General features: G+C 42.1%; 2 protein-coding genes across 5 annotated transcripts in view; one reads left to right on the top strand and one right to left on the bottom strand.

Moving 5' to 3' along the window:
* LOC111970261 (trichohyalin) overlaps nucleotides 1–7,080 on the bottom strand; it is a 39,180-nt gene extending 32,100 nt beyond the window's left edge. For 3 of the 4 annotated variants that reach the window (XM_023996908.2, XM_023996907.2, XM_023996909.2), the window contains exons 1-2: nucleotides 6,913–7,080; nucleotides 1–1,749 (exon numbers count right to left, since the gene is read on the bottom strand). The exon at nucleotides 1–1,749 is cut by the window's left edge and continues 1,593 nt beyond it. In XM_023996908.2, coding sequence (XP_023852676.2) covers nucleotides 1–1,734 — 1,734 coding nt within the window. In that variant the 5' untranslated portion in view covers nucleotides 1,735–1,749; nucleotides 6,913–7,080. The remainder of the gene's footprint in view (nucleotides 1,750–6,912) is intronic. The other variant, XM_070445676.1, reaches the window with a different exon arrangement.
* Nucleotides 7,081–7,941: 861 nt separating this feature from the next.
* LOC111970259 (protein unc-119 homolog B-like) lies at nucleotides 7,942–11,278 on the top strand. The gene is made up of 5 exons (XM_023996904.2): nucleotides 7,942–8,276; nucleotides 9,475–9,588; nucleotides 9,764–9,866; nucleotides 10,014–10,186; nucleotides 10,659–11,278. Exons 1-5 carry the CDS (start codon nucleotides 8,042–8,044, stop codon nucleotides 10,772–10,774), a joined length of 741 nt encoding a protein of 246 aa, XP_023852672.1. The 5' UTR covers nucleotides 7,942–8,041; the 3' UTR covers nucleotides 10,775–11,278.
* Nucleotides 11,279–20,358: the final 9,080 nt, after the last annotated feature.

Genomic DNA, 20,358 nt, shown 5'->3' with positions numbered 1-20,358 from the left:
CTCCCTTTCCCTCTCAAGTTCAATCTGTCTTTCTCTCTCCTTCTCTTCTTTCCTCTTTCTCTCTCTCTCTTCTTTATCTCTCTGTCTCTCCCTATCCCTTTCCTCCTCTCTCTGTCTCTGTCTCTTCATTTCCCTCTCCATTTCTCTTTGTCTTTTTCTCTCCTCCTCTTCTTCCCTCTTTCTCTCTTCCTCCYTTCTCTGTCTCTCCCTTTCCCTCTCCTCCTCTCTCTGTCCCTCCCTTTCCCTCTCCACTACTTTTTGTCTTTCTCTCTCCTTCTCATCTTCTGCCTGTCTCTCTTCTAGTTCCAGCTGTTTTAATTTATCCACTTCTGCAAGTTTTTCCTCCTCTTTTACCTTAGCCTCCATCTCTTTCCCTATTTGATCAACCACAAGCTCCTGTTTTTCCCCTCCATCTTCCTGTCCAAGACGTATCCCTACTGTTTTGTAGAGTGGTACCATGTTCTCCTCCTTCTCTCCCTCCTCCTCTTCCTCATCCTCGTCTTCATCATCCTCCTCCTCATCTTCTATCCCAGAATGTCCAGCGTGAAGTAGGGTGGAAGCCTTGTCCTCTCGAGGAGCTAGCTGAACGCTTTTGCTCGTCGCCAACGACCCCCCAGTGACACTCAACACAGGGTGTACTCTGACAGGGAATGGTTGAGGGGCAACATCCACCCTCTGATTGGATGCCCGAACAGGCGGTGTGTCTGCTGCCCAGTCTTTGATCCGCTGTTTCACACCACCAGAACTGACTGCTTGTTTCATTGGACGAGGTACTTCCTCCCTATTGGTCAGAGCCTCTGGCCTCGAGGAGGAGTCCAGCAGCAGACTGATCCTCCGTTGTATGCTGCTCCCTTTCTTTTCTCCTTCCTCCTCTACCCCTTCTCCATCCCTCTCTTCATTCAGTGGTGTTGAGTGCTTGAGTCTGCACTCTGGTTCAGATGGCGACCCTGGTGAATCAGTGACCTTCTCTTCCTCTTTCGCCCTGAGGACTGACACTTTGGAGACTGCAGTCTCTCTCATGGTCACCTGTTCCCGTTCCTGGTTAGCTGGTGGCTGTGAGGGGAGTGAGAGGCCGGCCGACTCAAACCTGGAGGTGAGCTCCATGGACAGCCGCTTCCTGCCTCCTCCCAAGTGGGCTGCCTGATCCTTCCCAGCGTGGCGCCTGACGACCGCAGGGGTGGGCTCACTCACAGTGTTTTCAGACTGCGGTTGAAGAGGAGTTGAGGTGACTGATGGTGATGGTACAGGCTCAGTTCCAGTGGCGGAGTGGCCTGTATCAGAGGGGCCATGTTCGTCCAGTTCAGAAAGACTGACTTGATTTGCCTCTGAGGTTCCAGTTGGGTCAGATGTGGTACTAGCTGGTGGCTCAGATTTTGGGGTAGTAAGGGATGTGGAAAGAGCAATTTGGTTTTGTTCAGTAGTGTGGGTCGATTCAGTTTGGGGTGTTATGGCTGAAGGAACATCGAGAGCATTGGTCAGTTCAGGTATCGTGGTGCTCTCTGCATCGAGTTTCACAACGCTGCTTGAGTCAGACACAGGGGCACTAATAGGCTGACAAGGCTCTGGTTTGCTAGGCTCTGGTGTCTTTGGGGCTAGGATGGAGCGGAATGTGGTGTTCCTCTGCAGTGAAAAGGGTTTGGGAATCAGGCAGGGTTTGGGGCCAAGCTCAGGCTTGATACCTGCATCTCCTGCTTGGCCCACCTCACCAGAGGACACGTCCACACGAGCTGCCATGCCCTCACTTCGTTCCTGAGAACAGAAAATAGTATGGAAAAGGGGAAGAGAGGATAAGGGAGTGGAGCAAATGAGAGTGGTGGAGAAAAAGGGAGAGTTTGGCAGGAGAGGTGAAGGGACAGAAGTGGAGGGAGAGGGGAGGAAGAGGAGGAAGTGAGAAGAGAGGGGAGAAGAAGAAAGGCTATGTTAGGCTAATCGTGCTACATGAAGCCAGGTACAAAACAAATCATTGGCTTTACTTCACATTAAGCTGTCACTCTGCTCTCTGTGAAAAAAGCTTTCACCATTACATATCACTTTCACATACTCTGATGATACTCAGGGTTGAAAGCCAGTTGGTTTGGTTCTCTCAGGCCAAGCTAAAAGAGGCTGGTTGGGCTAGATTTTTACAGAGAAAAAATACCTCTGAAAAAGTTACAGTTGAAGTCGGAGGTTTACATACACTTAGGTTGGAGTCATTAAAACTTGGTTTTCCACCACTCCACAAAATTCTTGTTAACAAACTATGGTTTTGGCAAGTCGGTTAGGACATCTACTTTGTGCATGACACAAGTCATTTTTCCAACAATTGTTTACAGACAGATTATTTCACTGTATCACAATTCCAGTGGGTCAGAAGTTTAAAACAGTAAGTTGACTGTGCCTTTAAACAGCTTGGAAAAGAAAATTATGTCATGGCTTTAGAAGCTTCTGATCGGCTAATTGATATCATTTGAGTAAATTGGAGGTGTACCTGTGGATGTAATTCAGGCCTACTCCTTCAAACTCAGTGCCTCTTTGATTGACATCATCTGAAACTCAAAAGAAATCAGCCAAGACCTCAGAAAATAAATTGTAGACCTCCACAAGTCTGTTTCATTCTTGGAGCAATTTCCAAATGCCTGAAGGTACCATGTTCATCTGTACAAACAATAGTACACAAGTATAAACACCATGGGACCACGCAGCCGTCATACCGCTCAGGAAGGAGATGCGTTCTGTCTCCTAGAGATGAACGTACTTTGAGCAAAAAGTTCAAATCAATCCCAGACACAACAGCAAAGGACCCTGTGAAGATGCTGGAGGAAACAGGTACAAAAGTACTATATCCACAGTAAAACGAGTCCTATATCGACATAACCTGAAAGGCCGCTCAGCAAGGAAGAAGCCACTGCTCCAAAACCGCCATAAAAAGCCAGCACTACGGTTGGCAACTGCACATGGGGACAAAGATCGTACTTTTTGGAGAAATGTCCTCTGGTCTGATGAAACAAAAATAGAAAGTTTTTGCCATAATGACTATCGTAATGTTTGGAGAAAAAAGGGGGAGGCTTGCAACCTGAAGAACACCATCCCAACCGTGAAGCMCGGGGGTGGCAGCATCATGTTGTGGGGGTGCTTTGCTGCAGGATGGACGGGTGCACTTCACAAAATAGGCAGGAAATCATGAGGCAGGAAAATTATGTGAATATATTGAAGCAACATCTCAAGACATCAGTCAGGAAGTTAAAGCTTGGTCGCAAATGGTACTTCCAAATGAACAATGACCCAAAGCATACTTCCAAAGTTGTGGCAAAATGGCTTAAGGACAACAAAGTCAAGTTATTGGAGTGGCCATCACAACGCCCTGACCTCAATCCCATAGAAAATTTGTTAGCAGAACTGAAAATGCGTGTGCGAGCACGGAGGTCCTACAAACCTGACTCAGTTACACCAGCTCGGTCAAGAGGAATGGGCCAAAATTCACCCAACTTAYTGTGAGAAGCTTGTGGACGGATACCCGAAACATTTGACCCAAGTTAAACAATTTAAAGGCAATGTTACAAAATACAAATTGACTGTATGTAAACTTCTGACCCACTGGGAATGTGATGACAGAAATAAAAGCTGAAATAAATAATTCTCTCTACTATTATTCTGACATTTCACATTCTTAAAATAAAGTGGTGATCCTAACTGACCTAAGACAGGGAATTTTTACTAGGATTAAATGTCAGGAATTGTGAAAAACTGAGTTTGAATGTATTTGGCTAAGGTGTATGTAAACTTCTGACTTCAACTGTACCTCTTATACCATAAGCTACCTCTTACACCGTAACTGTACAGTATTATTGTTATGTCAGTGAAATAAATGTCATTGGACTGACAGTTGTTATGCTAAATTCTACATTATGCATAACAATTCACTTATTTTAGCGAGGGATTTGCAACCAAATACAAATCTTTAGCACTATATTCACTTAACCCTGAGACCCTCAGTTGCAAAAATGCAATGCTTCCTAAATTGCATCCTGTACGGGTCCTAAACTAAATTATTATTTCAAGCACAGTGCATCTCCTTAGGCCCAGATGTATCTCTTAATCGTATTTGTGTGTGTCAGTGATTATTGTGGCATCATTAGCCTCTGAAACATTAGAAACCACAAGGTGCTTCAGAGGGTGAAACATGCAGCCGAGCGCACCATTGGGTACACACTGCCTGCCCTACAGGACACCTACAACACCAGGTGTCGCAGGATGGCCAATAAGATCATCAGAGACCTCAGCCACCCAAGCCATGGCCTGTTCTCCCTTAGACGTGGGCAATACAGGAGTATCATGGCAAAAACTGGAAGATTGGCCAATAGTTTCTACCCTCAGACCATCAGGCTGCTGAATAGCCACCACTAGACAGATTTTCACTGAACCTTGCAATCACACCTGCAACCTTGTACATGTGACTATTAAACACTCTGAATCTGACACCTGTCCACTTGTCTGAGACCACACTGGTCCCTTACACAAGCATATGTAGTAGGCCATCCATGCAACTACGTGACTTGAAATATTTTTTCCTGTATTCTTTAAGATGTAGTGATTATGTATATAAAAAAAATTGTGAAACACGCATTCTGAGCCAGATGTAGAAGTAGTTTTGTAAGTGTTTCAAAAAGGCAACATTGGGTTTATTAAAGGGTGGCCAAACTCAGGCATAGGACCACATTTATAGATTGATAGACAAGTTAAAGAGATTGTATACCTTCCGAATTCTGCAAATATGGATAACCAAATACTTCAACATTAACTTTGATGTTCCTTCTAGACATTAAAATAACAAAAATGAAGATATATATTTTTTTATATAGTGGTTTATGAAGTCAGAATAATACCATTCACGGTCATTAATTTTATGGTAAAGACACGTTATCTTTCCAAGTCCAGCCAGAAAGGACAACCAAATACAACTAAAAGTATGTATTTCAAAATAGTTGAGGCTTTGAAAAATATATGTTTTTGATAGCAAAATACTAAAATATGGATTGGTCAAGATGATAAATTTAGCTATTTCAGACAAAATAATACTACATTTTAGTTTTATATACCATGACACAATATTTTCTATCGCCTGTCAATGATTTTGATCCATCAGAGGTCTATTAGGAGTATTAGAGGGTAATATTTCTAGAGGGTAATATTTTTTCCCCTCATTTGAATCTATGTTTGGGTCTCACAGAGTTAAAGATGATTAATCTTATACTTATGATCACCTTTACAGGGACGATCTACAAAAAGGGCTGTTGTTACCCTCAAATAAACAGTGATAGTTTTCCTTTGCCATTATATTCATGATTTAATATCAAATCTAAACAGATGTTATCTCTGATTGATACTAGTATAGCTGATAGTGCCAAATCTCTATGCTATTATGACTTTTTATTGAGATGTTTAAGAAAGCTGTTCAAATTGTAACCATTCTTGGATTGACATTAAAGAGGCAAGCCAGGTTGTTTGGTTGATTTGTGAGTGAAGTCATCTGATTTGAATGGAACAAAACACAAATGTGTCCCAGTTGCATGTCGCACATCCTGTCTGGTTTTTCCTGTCAGCTCTCAATGTAGTATAAACCAGTCCAACCACACTCCACTGCTCCACATATGAAGCACTTTAAAACCATCTGAGGAGCCCCAAGGTCTGACTGGGAGGCATGGGTGTATGTCCCAAATCCCACTGGACAAAAACTGGTTGAATAAACATTGTGTCCATGTCATTTAAATAAATAAAAAATGTGGTGATGTTGAATCAATGTGGAAAACCGTTTGGTTTTGCAAAAAGTCATCAATGTAAGGGATTTTCGTAATTTATTCCCCCAACTTGCCACCTAAATCCAATGACGTGGTGAAATGGTTTGTTGATTTCAAACTGAATTCACGTAATTGCAAATCAAAACTAGATGTTGAACTGATGTCTTTGCCCAGTGGGATCGTACTCTAATTCCATATAAAGTGCACTAGGCTACTTCTGACCAGAAGAGCACATTGTCCCTCTCTCTAGTCCCGTCATTATAGTACTGGCGCTCAGGGCTCTCATCAAACTGGGTTTCCACTTTTAAGTACAGAACAGGTTTCGATTGAATAAGGCTCTGTCATATAGTTAAATAGGATCTAATGGGAAATGTTTGCAACATAGTCACTTCTTGCTGTAAACAAATGGTGACGGTCACCACTTTCAATCAAAAACTATTAGCCAATTCTGTTATTTGTATTATCAATGATCTATTCCACCCCATATAATAGACCACAAAAAAACACTGTGTTTGATACTTTTTGTATTCGCAATTCCAGAACACCTGTAACTGAACTCCCACCAGTCTCAAATCGTTGTGTCTATGTTCGCAGTCAGTCCACCAAAGAAAATACGAAAATACACTCCACTAGCCAAGTCTATCCTTTGCAGACTGATATTTAAGACAGGTCTTTTTTTTCTACGGAACACATAACAAAGTATTGCGCCATGTTTGGTTGTAAGAAAAACAAGCGATAAACAAAACTTATTTGACTGTAACCTTTAGTTGGTATTAATAAGTGACCAATAAATAAATGCAGCACACAATGAACTCTCTGTCGTTGAACTCATGTAATCTTATATCTCCTTCGCCGCAGGTAGAGACCAAATAAATACAGTCATGTTAAAACCAGCGCAAACTTTTTTTTAAAGTTAAAATAACTAAAGTCCTGAAATGACCTCCTGCGCTATTATGATTCCTGGTAGTGAAATAGTTCACCTTTTCCTTGTTGCATATCCCTAGCCTATACCGACAAATTAAAAGCGTTTTATGATCAAATAGCATACTAACGATAACGTAGCTGTTACAGGAGTGGACATATTGCTTTGATCAACTGACAACTCTGGTGTTTTATATAAATAGGCTTCAGACTTTACCTGTTATCTTTAGGATCTCCAGATTACAATATGTGTTGAAGAGAGGCTGTTTGGTGAATTTGTCTCCGTCTCTCCCAAAGTCATTCAACACAGATCCCACACAAGAATACTATTGTGCCACAGCGAACGATAGTCTGCGACAGTCCCTAGAGCGGGTGTCCGGACAGATCTGTCCCTCCCACAGGTGCTGCGGCATGACTGACTGGACAAACAGGTTTGATATGAATTGAACAAGAGGCTAGAGAAATGGGTTATTTTTACAGTTCAAGACGCTCAAAATTTCCCTGATTGGTGATTTTGGTTTTGCCTAGTTTCTTGCGCCTCTAACCACAATTTGCTAGTAGGCTAGATAGCAGTAGTTGCAGTTTTGAAAGTCTAATTAGTAGGCCTATGCCTATAAAACATAGGCTTGTGTTGACTAATAGGCTACAGCCTTAGATTTCCAGCTGAGATAAAACAGTAAGGGAGAGTGGGTAAATTGAGCCATTTTTTACATTCAGCATCACTTCATCATGGGAAATATTGTATTATTTCTAACAAAGATATCTACATATATTTCTGGATGTTGTGTATCCCTGGAAATAATCAGAATTCGTGGCCATTTCCTAGAAACAAGGGTGGCTCAGTTTAGCCATTTAGCTCAACCTACCCCATACTCCCCTACAGCACCCTAAAACTCATAAAGCCGTCTCTTCCAGAATTAATGCGTATGAAAAGCAAGACATCTTGGAGGGACTGTTAATCAATGGGGTGTTTAAAAAAACAAGGGTTACATGTGGTTCGAATGCCTTTTCCCACCACATGCGTACATCGAATTGTCCTTTCCAAATGTCCTTAGCGCAAAAGTCCGAGTGTGCGTTTAAAAGCAAGCAGGTGTCGCCTGTGCCATGTCTGGTCTGTGGTGCACATCCTGCCCCTAGCGGTATTTCTCTGAAAGTCCATCTCACCTCAACTTTATCTCTGACCTGTTGCCATGGCAACTGTAAAGCGTGTGCTTACAAAAACAAGTGCTTGATCCATCGTCAGCGAGAAGCGGAGGTTCTTCATTCGACATCTACGGCGCCATCTTATTGCTTTGAGCGAGGTAGATCGAGACAAATAGACAAGGTTGTCATCATCACTGGTAATTATGAGCGGAGCTAGAGCTCGCATCGACCCGCCTGTTGCTACTGAGAATGTCTCGATCACCGGGCACAGTTCCGCGGCTGCTGCGCGGGAGCGCAAGCCAGGTGGAGGGGTTCTGAAGAGACTCAAGTCTCGGCAAAGCCAGGTGGATAGTAGGCCCGTCACAGAAGATGATCTTCGAACACAAATTGGCCACATCACCCCTGAAGAGGTCCTAAGATTGCGGGTTGCTACTCGGGGTAGGCTATATCTATTTTCTACATGATATTGGCAGTGGTTGGCTGTTTATACAAATGGGTAGCTAGCTACAGGTTAATTTACATACAGTATAATTTACATAGCTACACTGGCGTTGAGTAAAACTGGCAAGCTATGCCTGTCTATTTACCTGAATAGCCTAGTTGCTATGACAAATCAGAGATCCCTTGCTAGATGTGGCGCAACGGTGTAAGGCACTGCATCTCAGTGCTAGAGGCGTCACTACAGACTCTGGTTCGATTCCAGGCTGAATCACAACTGGCCATGATTGGGTGGCACACAATTGTCCCAGCATTGTCCGGGTTCAGCGGGGTAGGCCATCATTGTAAATAAGCATTCATTCTTAAGTGACTTAAATAAAAAATCACATATACTGAACAAAAATATAAACACAACATGTTGGTTTCATGAGCAGGAATAATCCCAGACATTTTCCATGAGCACAAAAAGTTTATTTCTCTCAAATTCTGTGCAGAAATTTGTTTACATCCCTGTTAGTGAGCATTTCTCCTTTGCCAAGATAATCCATGATCATTACACAGGTGCACCTTGTGCTGGGGAGAATAAAAGGCCACTCTAAAATGTGCAGTTTTTTCACACAACACAATGCCACAGATGCCTCAAGTTTCGAGGGAGCGTGCAATTGGCATGCTGACTGCAGGAATGTCCACCAGAGCTGTTGCCAGATATCGGAATGTTCATTTTTCTACCATAAGCCGCCTCCAGTGTTGTTTTAGAGAATTTGGCAGTACGTCCAACTGGCCTCACAACTGCAAACCACGTATAACCACGCCAGCCCAGTACCTCCACATCCGGCATCTTCACCTGCGGGATCGTCTGAGGGGAGGGAGGGGATGCTGAGGAGTATTTCTCTCTGTAATGAAGCCCTTTTGTTGGGAAAAAACTAATTCTGATTGGCTGGGCCTGGCTCCCAAGTGGGTGGGCCTGGCTCCCAAGTGGGTGGACCTATGTCCACCCATGGCTGCACTCCTGCCCAGTCATGTGAAATCCATAGATTAGGGCCTAATGATTTTATTTAAACTGTAACTCAGTAAAATTGTTTGTATGTTGCTTTTATAGTTTTGTTCAGGAAAGAAAGATAGATAGATTTTACTGCCCTTTAAAATAGTATATATTTTAAGACAGCCACTGACCACCTCTACTGTCTGTCCATCCCAGGGTACCTGTGTAAACCAGAGGACAACATCTTCGACATAGATTTCATCCGCTTTAAAATCAGAGACTTGGAGACAGGGACTGTGTTGTTTGAAATTGTAAAACCACCTCATACGGGTACAGTTCATATTCCCTCTGTGTGTGTGTGTGTGTGTGTGTGTGTGGGTGTGTGTCTGTGTGTGTCAGTGTATTACTATTGTAGTATGTCTGAGAAATACCCTGTATTTCTGATTGATCACCGTGCCATTGGTTTAAAAATATATCCTGTTTGTTGTTGTGTCTTTGACCTCAGAGGAAGATGAGGAGAATGGAGAGGGAGACATGAGTGCCGGACGTTTTGTATGCTACCAGTTCACCACTGCATTCCTACAACTGAGGACTGTGGAGCCACGTGCGTATACTCTCTCTCTCTCTCCCCCTCTCTCTCTCTCTCTCTCTCTCTCTCACACACACACACACACACACACACACACACACACACACACACACACACACACACACACAGTACTTATTATATGTTGACACCTTTCTCTGTGTGTCAGAGTGGAGTTTACGGTTGGTAACCGGCCTCTGAACAGCTTCAGGATGATTGAAAGGCACTACTTCAGGGATCACCTCCTGAAGAGCTTTGACTTTGACTTCGGCTTCTGTATCCCAAACAGCCGCAACACCTGCGAACACATCTACGAGTTCCCTCAGCTGTCTGAGAGCTTGGGTGAGTGTCACATTCCATCCATCAATCAATGACCCCGTTTGAAGCACTTTGGTACTGATGTTTTTGTGAAAAGTGCTACATAAATAAATTGTTTTGAGTAAATAAATAAAATGTGTACATTACATTTATGTGGAACTGCAATCATTTACTGAAGGACATGCACATCACCTTTTGAATACATTTTCCAGGCATTTTGTATTTAGCAGTTGTATATTTTTGACCTTTATTTAACTAGGAAAGTCAGTTATGAACAAATTCTTATTTWCAATGACGGCCTAGGACCGGTGGGTTAACTGCCTTGTTCAGGGGCAGAATGACAGATTTTTACCTTGTCAGCTCGGGGATTCGATCTTGYAACCTTTCGGTTACTAGTCCAATGCTCTAACCACTAGGCTACCTGCCACCCCTATGGATTGAAATAACATCAAAAACAGAATAATATGTTCCATGTTATGATTATGTTCCCTTCCAGTTCATCAGATGGTGGAGCATCCCTACGAGACGAGATCGGACAGCTTCTACTTCGTAGACAACAGACTGGTCATGCACAACAAGGCAGACTACTCTTATAACGGGGGCAGGCGTTGAGTCTGTTATGTGCCTSTTTGTGTGTGTGTGTGTATGTTTGTGTGTGTGCTGTGCCAAAGCCTATACTCACACAAACAGACTCTCACCCAAGTGTTGAGTACTGTAAGTTAAACAAACTCTATTGTCATGGCATAGCTGCTAGTATGGAAAAGTTTAAGAACAGCAGGACAGATCCACATTAGAGCCAAATAGACTACTGGCAATAGTATGGCAACATTCTGCCATATAGTGCTTTGTCTTTCTCTCACCAAAAATGAAATGTGTTTCAGCTAACCAAGTGATTTATGTTAGTGTGTAAAAGGACAGTTAATGTACTGTTCACTCTTTGACTTTTAGGGGGAGTCATACTCATAAAGGACCAGACAATGCCCACATACATACATACAGACAGGCAGACTGACAGGCAGATAGGCAGACAGATATAGAAACAATCTCCCTCGCTCCCTCCTTCCCTCTCCTTCTCTCTATTTCTCTCTCTCTGTCGTTACCTGCTGTGCCCACCCGCCACTCTAGATGTATTAATAAGAGAGGAAGGGGGAAGACACACACAAACCCACTCACACACACTCACTGTCAAACACACATGCCAGCTCACTCACATACAGTGCCTAGTGAAAGTCTACACACCACTTGCTTGTCCCCAGCAGGGACTTGTGAGTTTGTCAGGATCAAAATAAATATGAAACAAGCAAAGCCCAGGTAAGAAGTTAGAGGAAAACCTGCCTCAGTCTTCTGAATACCCTGGGATAGAGTTTTATTTTACAGCAAGACAATTACACCAATGTTAATGCCAAAGACACACCAGAATGGCTTTCAAAGTGGTGTTGAGTGTTTCTGAATGGTCCAGTCTCAGTCCTGACTTAAATCTGCTTGAAAAATCTGAAACAAGGTTTGAATATTGCTGCCCATCAATGATTCCCTTCCAAATGTACTGAGCTCGAGCAATTTTGACAAAAACTATGGATATATGTTGCCCTAAGAGTTGTGCATAGGTGGTAGAATCTTATTCAAGATGATTTACAGCTGTAATTGCTGACAAAGTTGCTTCTACCATATATTAACTATGGGGTCTGAAGACATCTTAATTATTATAATATATATTTTTTAAGTTCTATACTTTTTCTTTCACTTTGAAAATGTGGAGCTTGTTGTGTATATTAGTAAGAAATAAAAACTAAATGTAATTTATTTTTTAAATATTTAATTTGAAGGCAGAAAATGTGACAACTGTGCAAGGGGTGTATATATTTTCACTAGGCACTGTACTTTCACCACACCCCCTCCCAGAGAGACCTACTGTAGCATGTCACCTGAATGTACTTGCATTCAAATTCAACTTTATTTATAGTGCATCCAACATGCAGGTCCAATAACATACTTCACAAACAAGTTGATCAGAGGAAGGACTCTTACGTTTACAGTCAAATCGGATTCAGAACGAAATAATCTAAAGCAGTAACAGACAGGTATTGCAACTAAAACATTTCTGTACATAATTTATCCTTTATTTTTGGTGTTCTTCAGTGATTTGACAGGCACTTATAAATAGAACGTAGTATTATATTTTTATTTATACAAACTGAAAAGACAACCCTGGTCAGAAATTGTCATATAGGATACAGTTCTTTACCCAACTCTTGATTGTATTAATATGGCAGGTTGACACTTTTTATTACCATGTTTTATCATGTTATAAAGTAAAAAGTTGTAGTGTTTTTGATTGTTTCCTCAAGAAACAGCAAAACTGCATGAGGCATCAAAATGTGTGAAATATGTGTGGATTTTAGGGAAATTGGTGATAGATCTTTGTTAGAGATAGCTAGAAATCAAATCGTGTATCCTTTTGTGTTTTGTAAACTACTGGTGTCCAGGGTTAAGTGTATACTTGTATAAAAAAATGTATCCAAAATAAACATGTGAATTTTCAAATTCCTTTGATGAGGTGCAACAACAGTATGTTTCAGCAATGTAATTCATTCATTCAACCTGTTAAGAAGTTACTTGGAAGGAGAGAGCGCCTGCTCTTCCGGGTTTCCTAAGAAGAAAACAGTGTCAGGTGTTGGCCACGAGGGGGAGTCATGTGACAAAGAATCAAGTGAGAAGAACCTGTCCTGTTTTGGTCAAGAAACTACTACAACAACAAGAACTAAATCACAGATGATCAATCTGTTGAATGATTAATGATTCAAAACCACTGATTCTTGAAGAATATAATTTAAAATGCCTAATGAGCTTACAACTGTCTTATCCTCAGTGGTGTAAAGTAACTTAGTAAAAATAATTTGAAGTACTACCTAAAGGAAAATTCCACCCTTTTGGTATTTGTTTCATTAGTGCCTTGTTTGATATAGTCCCCAAATGTTTTGCATGTCAGCAAGCAAGTTTTCAAGATATATCACTTTCAAAGTACAGAAATACAGCTGGTATGATGCATTTAGCATCATATGATGCAAAATTCATCATACTAGTTGTATTTCTGTATTTTGAAAGTTATATATCTTGATAACCTGATTGCTGACATGCAAAACATTTTGGGACTATATAAACAATGGACTAATGAAACAAATACCAAAATATTGTTTTGGGGTGGAGTTTTCCTTGTAGTTTTTTTTAGGGGTATCTGTACTTTACTATTTATATTTTTGACAAATTTTACTTTTACTCCACTACATTACTAAAGAAAATGTGTACTTTTTACTCCCATACAATTTCCTTGACCCAAAAGTACTCGTTACATTTCGAATGCTCAGGCAGTACAGCAATTATGGCCCAATTCACACACCTATCAATATAATGCATTGTCATTGCTACTGCCTCACTAAACACAAATAAGTGTTTTTGTAAATTATGTCTGAGTTTTGGAGTGTGCCCCTGGCTATTTGTAAATAAATAAAAAAACAAGAAAATTGTGTCAACTGGTTTGCTTAATATAAGGAATTTGATGTATAGCATTTTCTTCAACTTTTACTCAAGTATGACCATTGAATACTTTTCCCACCACTGCACTTAAGTACATTTTAAACCAGATACTTTTAGACATTTACTCAAGTTGTATTTTACTGGGTGACACTTTTACTTGAGTCATTTTCTATTAAGGAATCTTGACAAATGACAATTTAGTACTTTTTCCACCACTGCTTACCCTATCATAACCCTATGATAACCCAAAATGTAAGGTTGTAGAAATTGGATTTAGACGTAGTGTATTATTAGATCTGATACACAGAAAGTTTTGTAGAATGACACATTTTTTTWATACAAAATGGTGTAGTCTATTCAGTGATTTACGGTGAACACTTATTTACCCCCAGCTGTTTGAGTCCTGTGGGGTTTTGAACAAAACCTCCCTCTTTCTCCTTCTCTATTTTCTTATCTGTATGTACAGCTCTACATCTCCCCCTTTCTCAGTTTCTGTCTCTTTCCACCTCTCTTCAACTCATGTCCAAATCTCATTCTCTTTTTCTTCCCTCATCGCCCATTCCTCTCTCCACATTTCTCCGCCCCGCCTCCCTCCTCCTCTCTCTCGCTTGGGCTCTGTTTTTCCATTCTTGCTTCCTCTCTCACCTGGTAACCAGACCTCCGGAGAGAAGTGTTGAGTTTCCACTTTCCCAGAGAAGAAGACAATCTGAGCCTCACAAAAGCCCCCACAATGGAGCCTCAGCAACACTGTACCTCCCTGTCTTCCTACCCTGCCTCTCTCTCTCTCATTTTCGTTCTCTCTCCTGTCACTCTGTTAAATGGTTTTAAGTTAATTATATTATGTTTATGTGAATTGTCAAACATTTGTTCTGTCTGTTTGACGTTTACCTTCATGTTGCACTTCCGGTTCGGTCCACAAGATGACCCCTCCAGCCGAACTGCTCCTTTCAATACTGAAATGTGATACAGATATTACATTGAATTTTGCTAAATGACTGCCCAAAATCTAAACTGATGAAGAGTTTCTGCAAATCTTCAGCGAGTTTCTGCTCCTGCTGATTTTGTCATCTTGATATTTCCTTACTGATGAGGTCACACAAAAGGCTTTGCCTGGGGGTCACTTGGCCACGTTACCATGGTGAAAGGTGAGAGGGGTTAGATGTAAATATACAAGCTCATGCTACATGTTGGAATACACACCAATTACAGCATGAGTTACCTCTCTCCCATCTCTCTCTCTCGCTCCCACTCACACACACACAGACACACACACACATACATACACACAGAAAATCAATCAATCAAACAGAAAATCAGGACACTATCAAACTATAGGCTTCTGAATCAGATAGTTCAATCTGCCCCTTCCCCATGAATCAATAACCATGGACTTCTATATAGGGGTCGTTGATTGGCATCTGCCATTTCACCCCTCTCCCTTCTGGTTGGGATCAGTGCAGATGAAGGAGAGGAGAGGAGGCCACTGTTGATTATTGAAATGCACTTCCATGTCTGTGCTTTGGCAGGGGGGAGCGGATGAGGGGACAGTCGTATCCTATAAATAGCAGGGAGGTATGGCGTTGATAGGCCCTGTGGATGGAAGTGGGGGGAGTGGGGAGGGGAAGGATTAAAAGTGTACAGGGCCATATTCTGACTTCACTTGTGCGTGTGTGTGTGTGTGTGTGTGTGTGTGTGTGTGTGTGTGTGTGTGTGTGTGTGTGTGTGTGTGTGTGTGTGTGTGTGTGTGTGTGGTGTGTGTGTGTGTGTGTGTGTGTGTGTGTGTGTGTGTGTGTGTGTGTGTGTGTGTCTTTGGCAGAGGTGCTTTGTAAATGAGAGCTGTAGATTTAGCCACTGGGCAAAGTCTTTCCCCCAAAGGTCCCTATGGGGGGGTTTCTGATCTGACGGACTGTTAACGTTATTTGGTGGTTGATCTGTCACTTGTCCATTGGTCACGACCACAATATTCAAATTTAGATCTCACATTGACCATCTTCAAAGGCCAAAGACATTATGGTAATGTTAAATATGTAATGATGGGTGTCTACACGGTTACCATGGTGTCTAGAAAACTGACATTTTCTGCACTTATGCAATGGTTAACCAACGTTAATTGCGCTGATGTATAATGTTTGTACAACCATGGTACTACTGCTTTAAAAGTGAATGCATGCCCAAGCCTGAAAATTACCATGAACCACACAACCCTCAAAGCTAGAGATTTTCAACAAGAAAACACCATCTATCAATATAACCTTCCTTTCCAAAGATAGCAATTGTAACGTTATAGCTCATGTGCGAAATACTCAAAGGGCAGCTAATAGTGCAAAAGTGGTCAATGTGTAGAAATGACATGATCAGTGAATTGTGAGTTGGTTGGGAGAGACTATAATGCAATAAGTAAGACAACGATGGATATAAAGTTTCCCTAATGGTGCCGTGTTTCCCGTAGCCATTGTCTTTGTAACTTTGTATTGACAAGCTGTCCGTAAGTGTTAGGCCTGTGCTAAGTCGTAGCTGGAAGCCTCTGTTGTGACTGTGTTGGAGTGTGTTGTGTGTATGTGTCACTCCCAGTTTCTTTTTTTGAAACACCTAAAATAGTCACCCAGTTGTCTGAGTAAAATAATGTGTAAATAAACAATTTTTTTCCCTCACTGTCACGAACGTCATAGAGAGGAGACCAAGGCGCAGCGTGATTATAATACATACTTATTTTTAATAAAGAAATATACTGAACAAACTAATACAAAACAACAAAACGAACGTGACCACTATAAACACTGAGTGCAGACATGCAACATCACATAGACAATAACCCACAAAACAAACTGGAAAATGGCAACCTAAATAGGATCCCCAATCAGAGACAATGATAAACAGCTGCCTCTGATTGGGAACCAATCTAGGCCACCATAGACCTACATATGCCTAGACTACACACACACACCTAGACATACAAAAACCCTAGACAATACAAAACAATCATATCCACCCTCGTCACACCCTGACCTGACCAAAATAATACAGAAAACATAGAATACTAAGGTCAGGGCGTGACACTCACCACTTTCCTTTCTCCCCCTTTGCTTTTCCTTGCTTCCATATACTATCAATCATTTGATAGTATATGTATTGTGCTTATGAGATTAAAGATGTATCTAAATGAATTAAAACCAGCTAAACGTCTACCATTGTGTTGAAGCTGTCTGAAGCATTCCTCTACATTTCGCCCTTTCTCTCCTCCCTTTGTCTCATTCCCTCGATAAACCCTCCCCTGGGGATGGAAGGATTGTCATACCAGGAGAACAGAGGTGGAGCTCTGCCCTAGCAGCACAGGTGTTCTTGTTTTTTTCCACTCCTTCTCCTAAAGCCTTCCCTTCCTCCTCTTACCACCTGCCAGTTGAACAATACCTCGATCAAAGTGAATTACTTATTTCCTCTTGGTGTCCTGTTGGTCTATTGGCTTCCTCCCCGATACCCAAGGCAAAGGCTTCCTGGCGTGCCATGAACCTACAACGCAGTGGCATTGGGCAAGTGATTTGTGAGGGAAATCTCTCRCTCAGCAGTAATTTCCATTTCCCTGCCACTGTTCATTTACATGGCAGAGGTGCAAGATTCTACGAAGGCTTGCCCCGAATTTGCTACAATATGACAAAATGATCTCGTAATCTGTGTTGGCCTTGCCCAGCATTTATGTATTGAGAACGTACACAAAGCCATAGAACTTATGAAACCTAAAGCCTAGCCACTAACACTCCCAGTCAAGCTGCATACTGGATCCTATTCCAACTAAACTACTGAAAGAGCTGCTTCATGTGCTTGGCCCTCCTATGTTGAACATAATAAACGGCTCTCTATCCACCGGATGTGTACCAAACTCACTAAAAGTGGCAGTAATAAAGCCTCTCTTGAAAAAGCCAAACCTTGACCCGGAAAATATAAAAAACTATCGGCCTATATCGAATCTTCCATTCCTCTCAAAAATTTTAGAAAAAGCTGTTGCACAGCAACTCACTGCCTTCCTGAAGACAAACAATGTATACGAAATGCTCAGTCCTGGTTTTAGACCCATCATAGCACTGAGACTGCACTTGTGAAGGTGGTAAATGACCTTTAATGGCGTCAGACCGAGGCTCTGCATCTGTCCTCGTGCTACTAGACCTTAGTGCTGCCTTTGACACATCGATCACCACATTCTTTTGGAGAGACTGGAAACCCAAATTGGTCTACACGGACAAGTTCTGGCCTGGTTTAGATCTTATCTGTCGGAAAGATATCAGTTTGTCTCTGTGAATGGTTTGTCCTCTGACAAATCAATGTACATTTCGGTGTTCCTCAAGGTTCCGTTTTAGGACCACTATTGTTTTCACTATATATTTTACCTCTTGGGGAGTTATTCGAAAACATAATGTTAACTTTCACTGCTATGCGGATGACACACAGCTGTACATTTCAATGAAACATGGTGAAGCCCCAAAATTGCCCTCGCTGAAAGCCGTGTGTTTCAGACATAAGGAAGTGGATGGCTGAAAACTTCTACTTCTAAACTCGGACAAAACAGAGATGCTTGTTCTAGGTCCCAAGAACAAAAGAGATCTTCTGTTAAATCTCAATTAATCTTGATGGTTGTAAAGTCGTCTCAAATAAAACTGTGAAGGACCTCGGCGTTACTCTTGACCCTGATCTCTCTTTTGACGAACATATCAAGACTGTTTCAAGGACAGCTTTTTTCCATCTACGTAACATTGCAAAAATCAGATATTTTCTGTCCAAAAATGATGCAGAAAAATGTATCCATGCATTTGTTACTTCTAGGTTAGACTACTGCAATGCTCTACTTTCCGGCTACCCGAATAAAGCACTAAATAAACTTCAGTTAGTGCTAAATACGGCTGCTAGAATCCTGACTAGAACCAAGAAATTTGATCATATTACTCCAGTGCTAGCTTCCCTACACTGGCTTCCTGTTAAGGCAAGGGCTGAATTCAAGGTTTTACTGTTAACCTATAAAGCGTTACATGGGCTTGCTCCTACCTATCTTTCCGAGTTGGTCCTGCCGTACATACCTACACGTACGCTACGGTCACAAGACGCAGGCCTCCTAATTGTCCCTAGAATTTTCTAAGCAAACAGCTGGAGGCAGGGCTTTCTCCTATAGATCTCCATTTTTATGGAACGGTCTGCCTACCCATGTGAGAGACGCAGACTCGGTCTCAACCTTTAAGTCTTTACTGAAGACTTATCTCTTCAGTGGTCATATGATTGAGTGTAGTCTGGCCCAGGAGTGTGAAGGTGAACGGAAAGGCACTGGAGCAACGAACCGCCTTTGCTATCTCTGCCTGGTTGGTTCCCCTCTCTCCACTGGGATTCTCTGCCTCTAACCCTATTACAGGGGCTGAGTCACTGGCTTACTGGTGCTCTTTCATGCCGTCCCTAGGAGGGGTGCGTCACTTGAGTGGGTTGAGTTACTGACATGATCTTCCTGTCTGGGTTGGCGCTCCCCTTGGTTTGTGCTGTGGTGGAGATCTTTGTGGGCTATACTCGGCCTTGTCTCAGGATTGTAAGTTGGTGGTTGAAGATATCCCTCTAGTGGTGCGGGGCTGTGCTTTGGCAAAGTGGGTGGGGTTTATCCTTCCTGTTTGGCCCTGTCCGGGGTATCATCGGAGGGGCCACAGTGTCTCCTGACCCCTCCTGTCTCAGCTCCAGTATTTATGCTGCAGTAGTTTATGTGTCGGGGGGCTAGGGTCAGTTGGTTATATCTGGAGTACTTCTCCTGTCTTATCCAGTGTCCTGTGTGAATTTAAGTATGCTCTCTCTAATTCCTTCCTTCTCTCTTTCTTTCTCTCTCTCGGAGACCTGAGCCCTAGGTCCATACGTCAGGACTACCGGGCATGATGACTCCTTGCTGTCCCCGTCCACCTGGCCTTGCTGCTGTTCCAGTTTCAACTGTTCTGCCTGCGGTTTGGAAACCCTACCTGTCCCAGACCTGCTGCTTTCAACTCTTAATGATCGGCTATGAAAAGCAAACTGACATTTATTCCTGATTATTATTTGACCATGCTTGTCATTTATGAACATTTTGAAAATCTTGGCTCTCTCTAATTCTCTCCTTCTCTCTTTCTTCTCTCTCTCGGAGGACCTGAGCCCTAGGACCATACGTCAGGACTACCGGTGCATGATGACTCCTTGCTGTCCCCAGTCCACCTGGCCTTGCTGCTATTCCAGTTTCAACTGTTCTGCCTGCGGTTATGGAACCCCTACCTGTCCCAGACCTGCTGTTTTCAACTCTTATGATCGGCTATGAAAAGCCAACTGACATTTATTCCTGATTATTATTTGACCATGCTTGTCACTTTGAACATTTTGAACATCTTGGCCATGTTCTGTTATAATCTCCACCCGGCACAGCCAGAAGAGGACTGGCCACCCCTCATAGCCTGGTTCCTCTCTAGGTTTCTTCCTAGGTTTTGGCCTTTCTAGGAGTTTTTCCTAGCCACCGTGCTTCTACACCTGCATTGCTTGCTGTTTGGGGTTTTAGGCTGTGTTTCTGTACAGCACTTCGAGTATTGCTCATGTACGAAGGGCTATATAAAATAAACTTGATTTGATGACATACTTTAAGTCTTCATCTTTCTCTCTACTATTCTTTTAAGCGTCTATTTTGTACT

This window comes from Salvelinus sp. IW2-2015, linkage group LG11 (genome assembly GCF_002910315.2).
Source record: "Salvelinus sp. IW2-2015 linkage group LG11, ASM291031v2, whole genome shotgun sequence".
NCBI classification, from domain to species: domain Eukaryota; kingdom Metazoa; phylum Chordata; class Actinopteri; order Salmoniformes; family Salmonidae; genus Salvelinus; species Salvelinus sp. IW2-2015.
The sequence above is the reverse complement of the archived record's forward strand: the minus strand, read 5'-3'. Positions and strand labels throughout refer to the sequence as shown.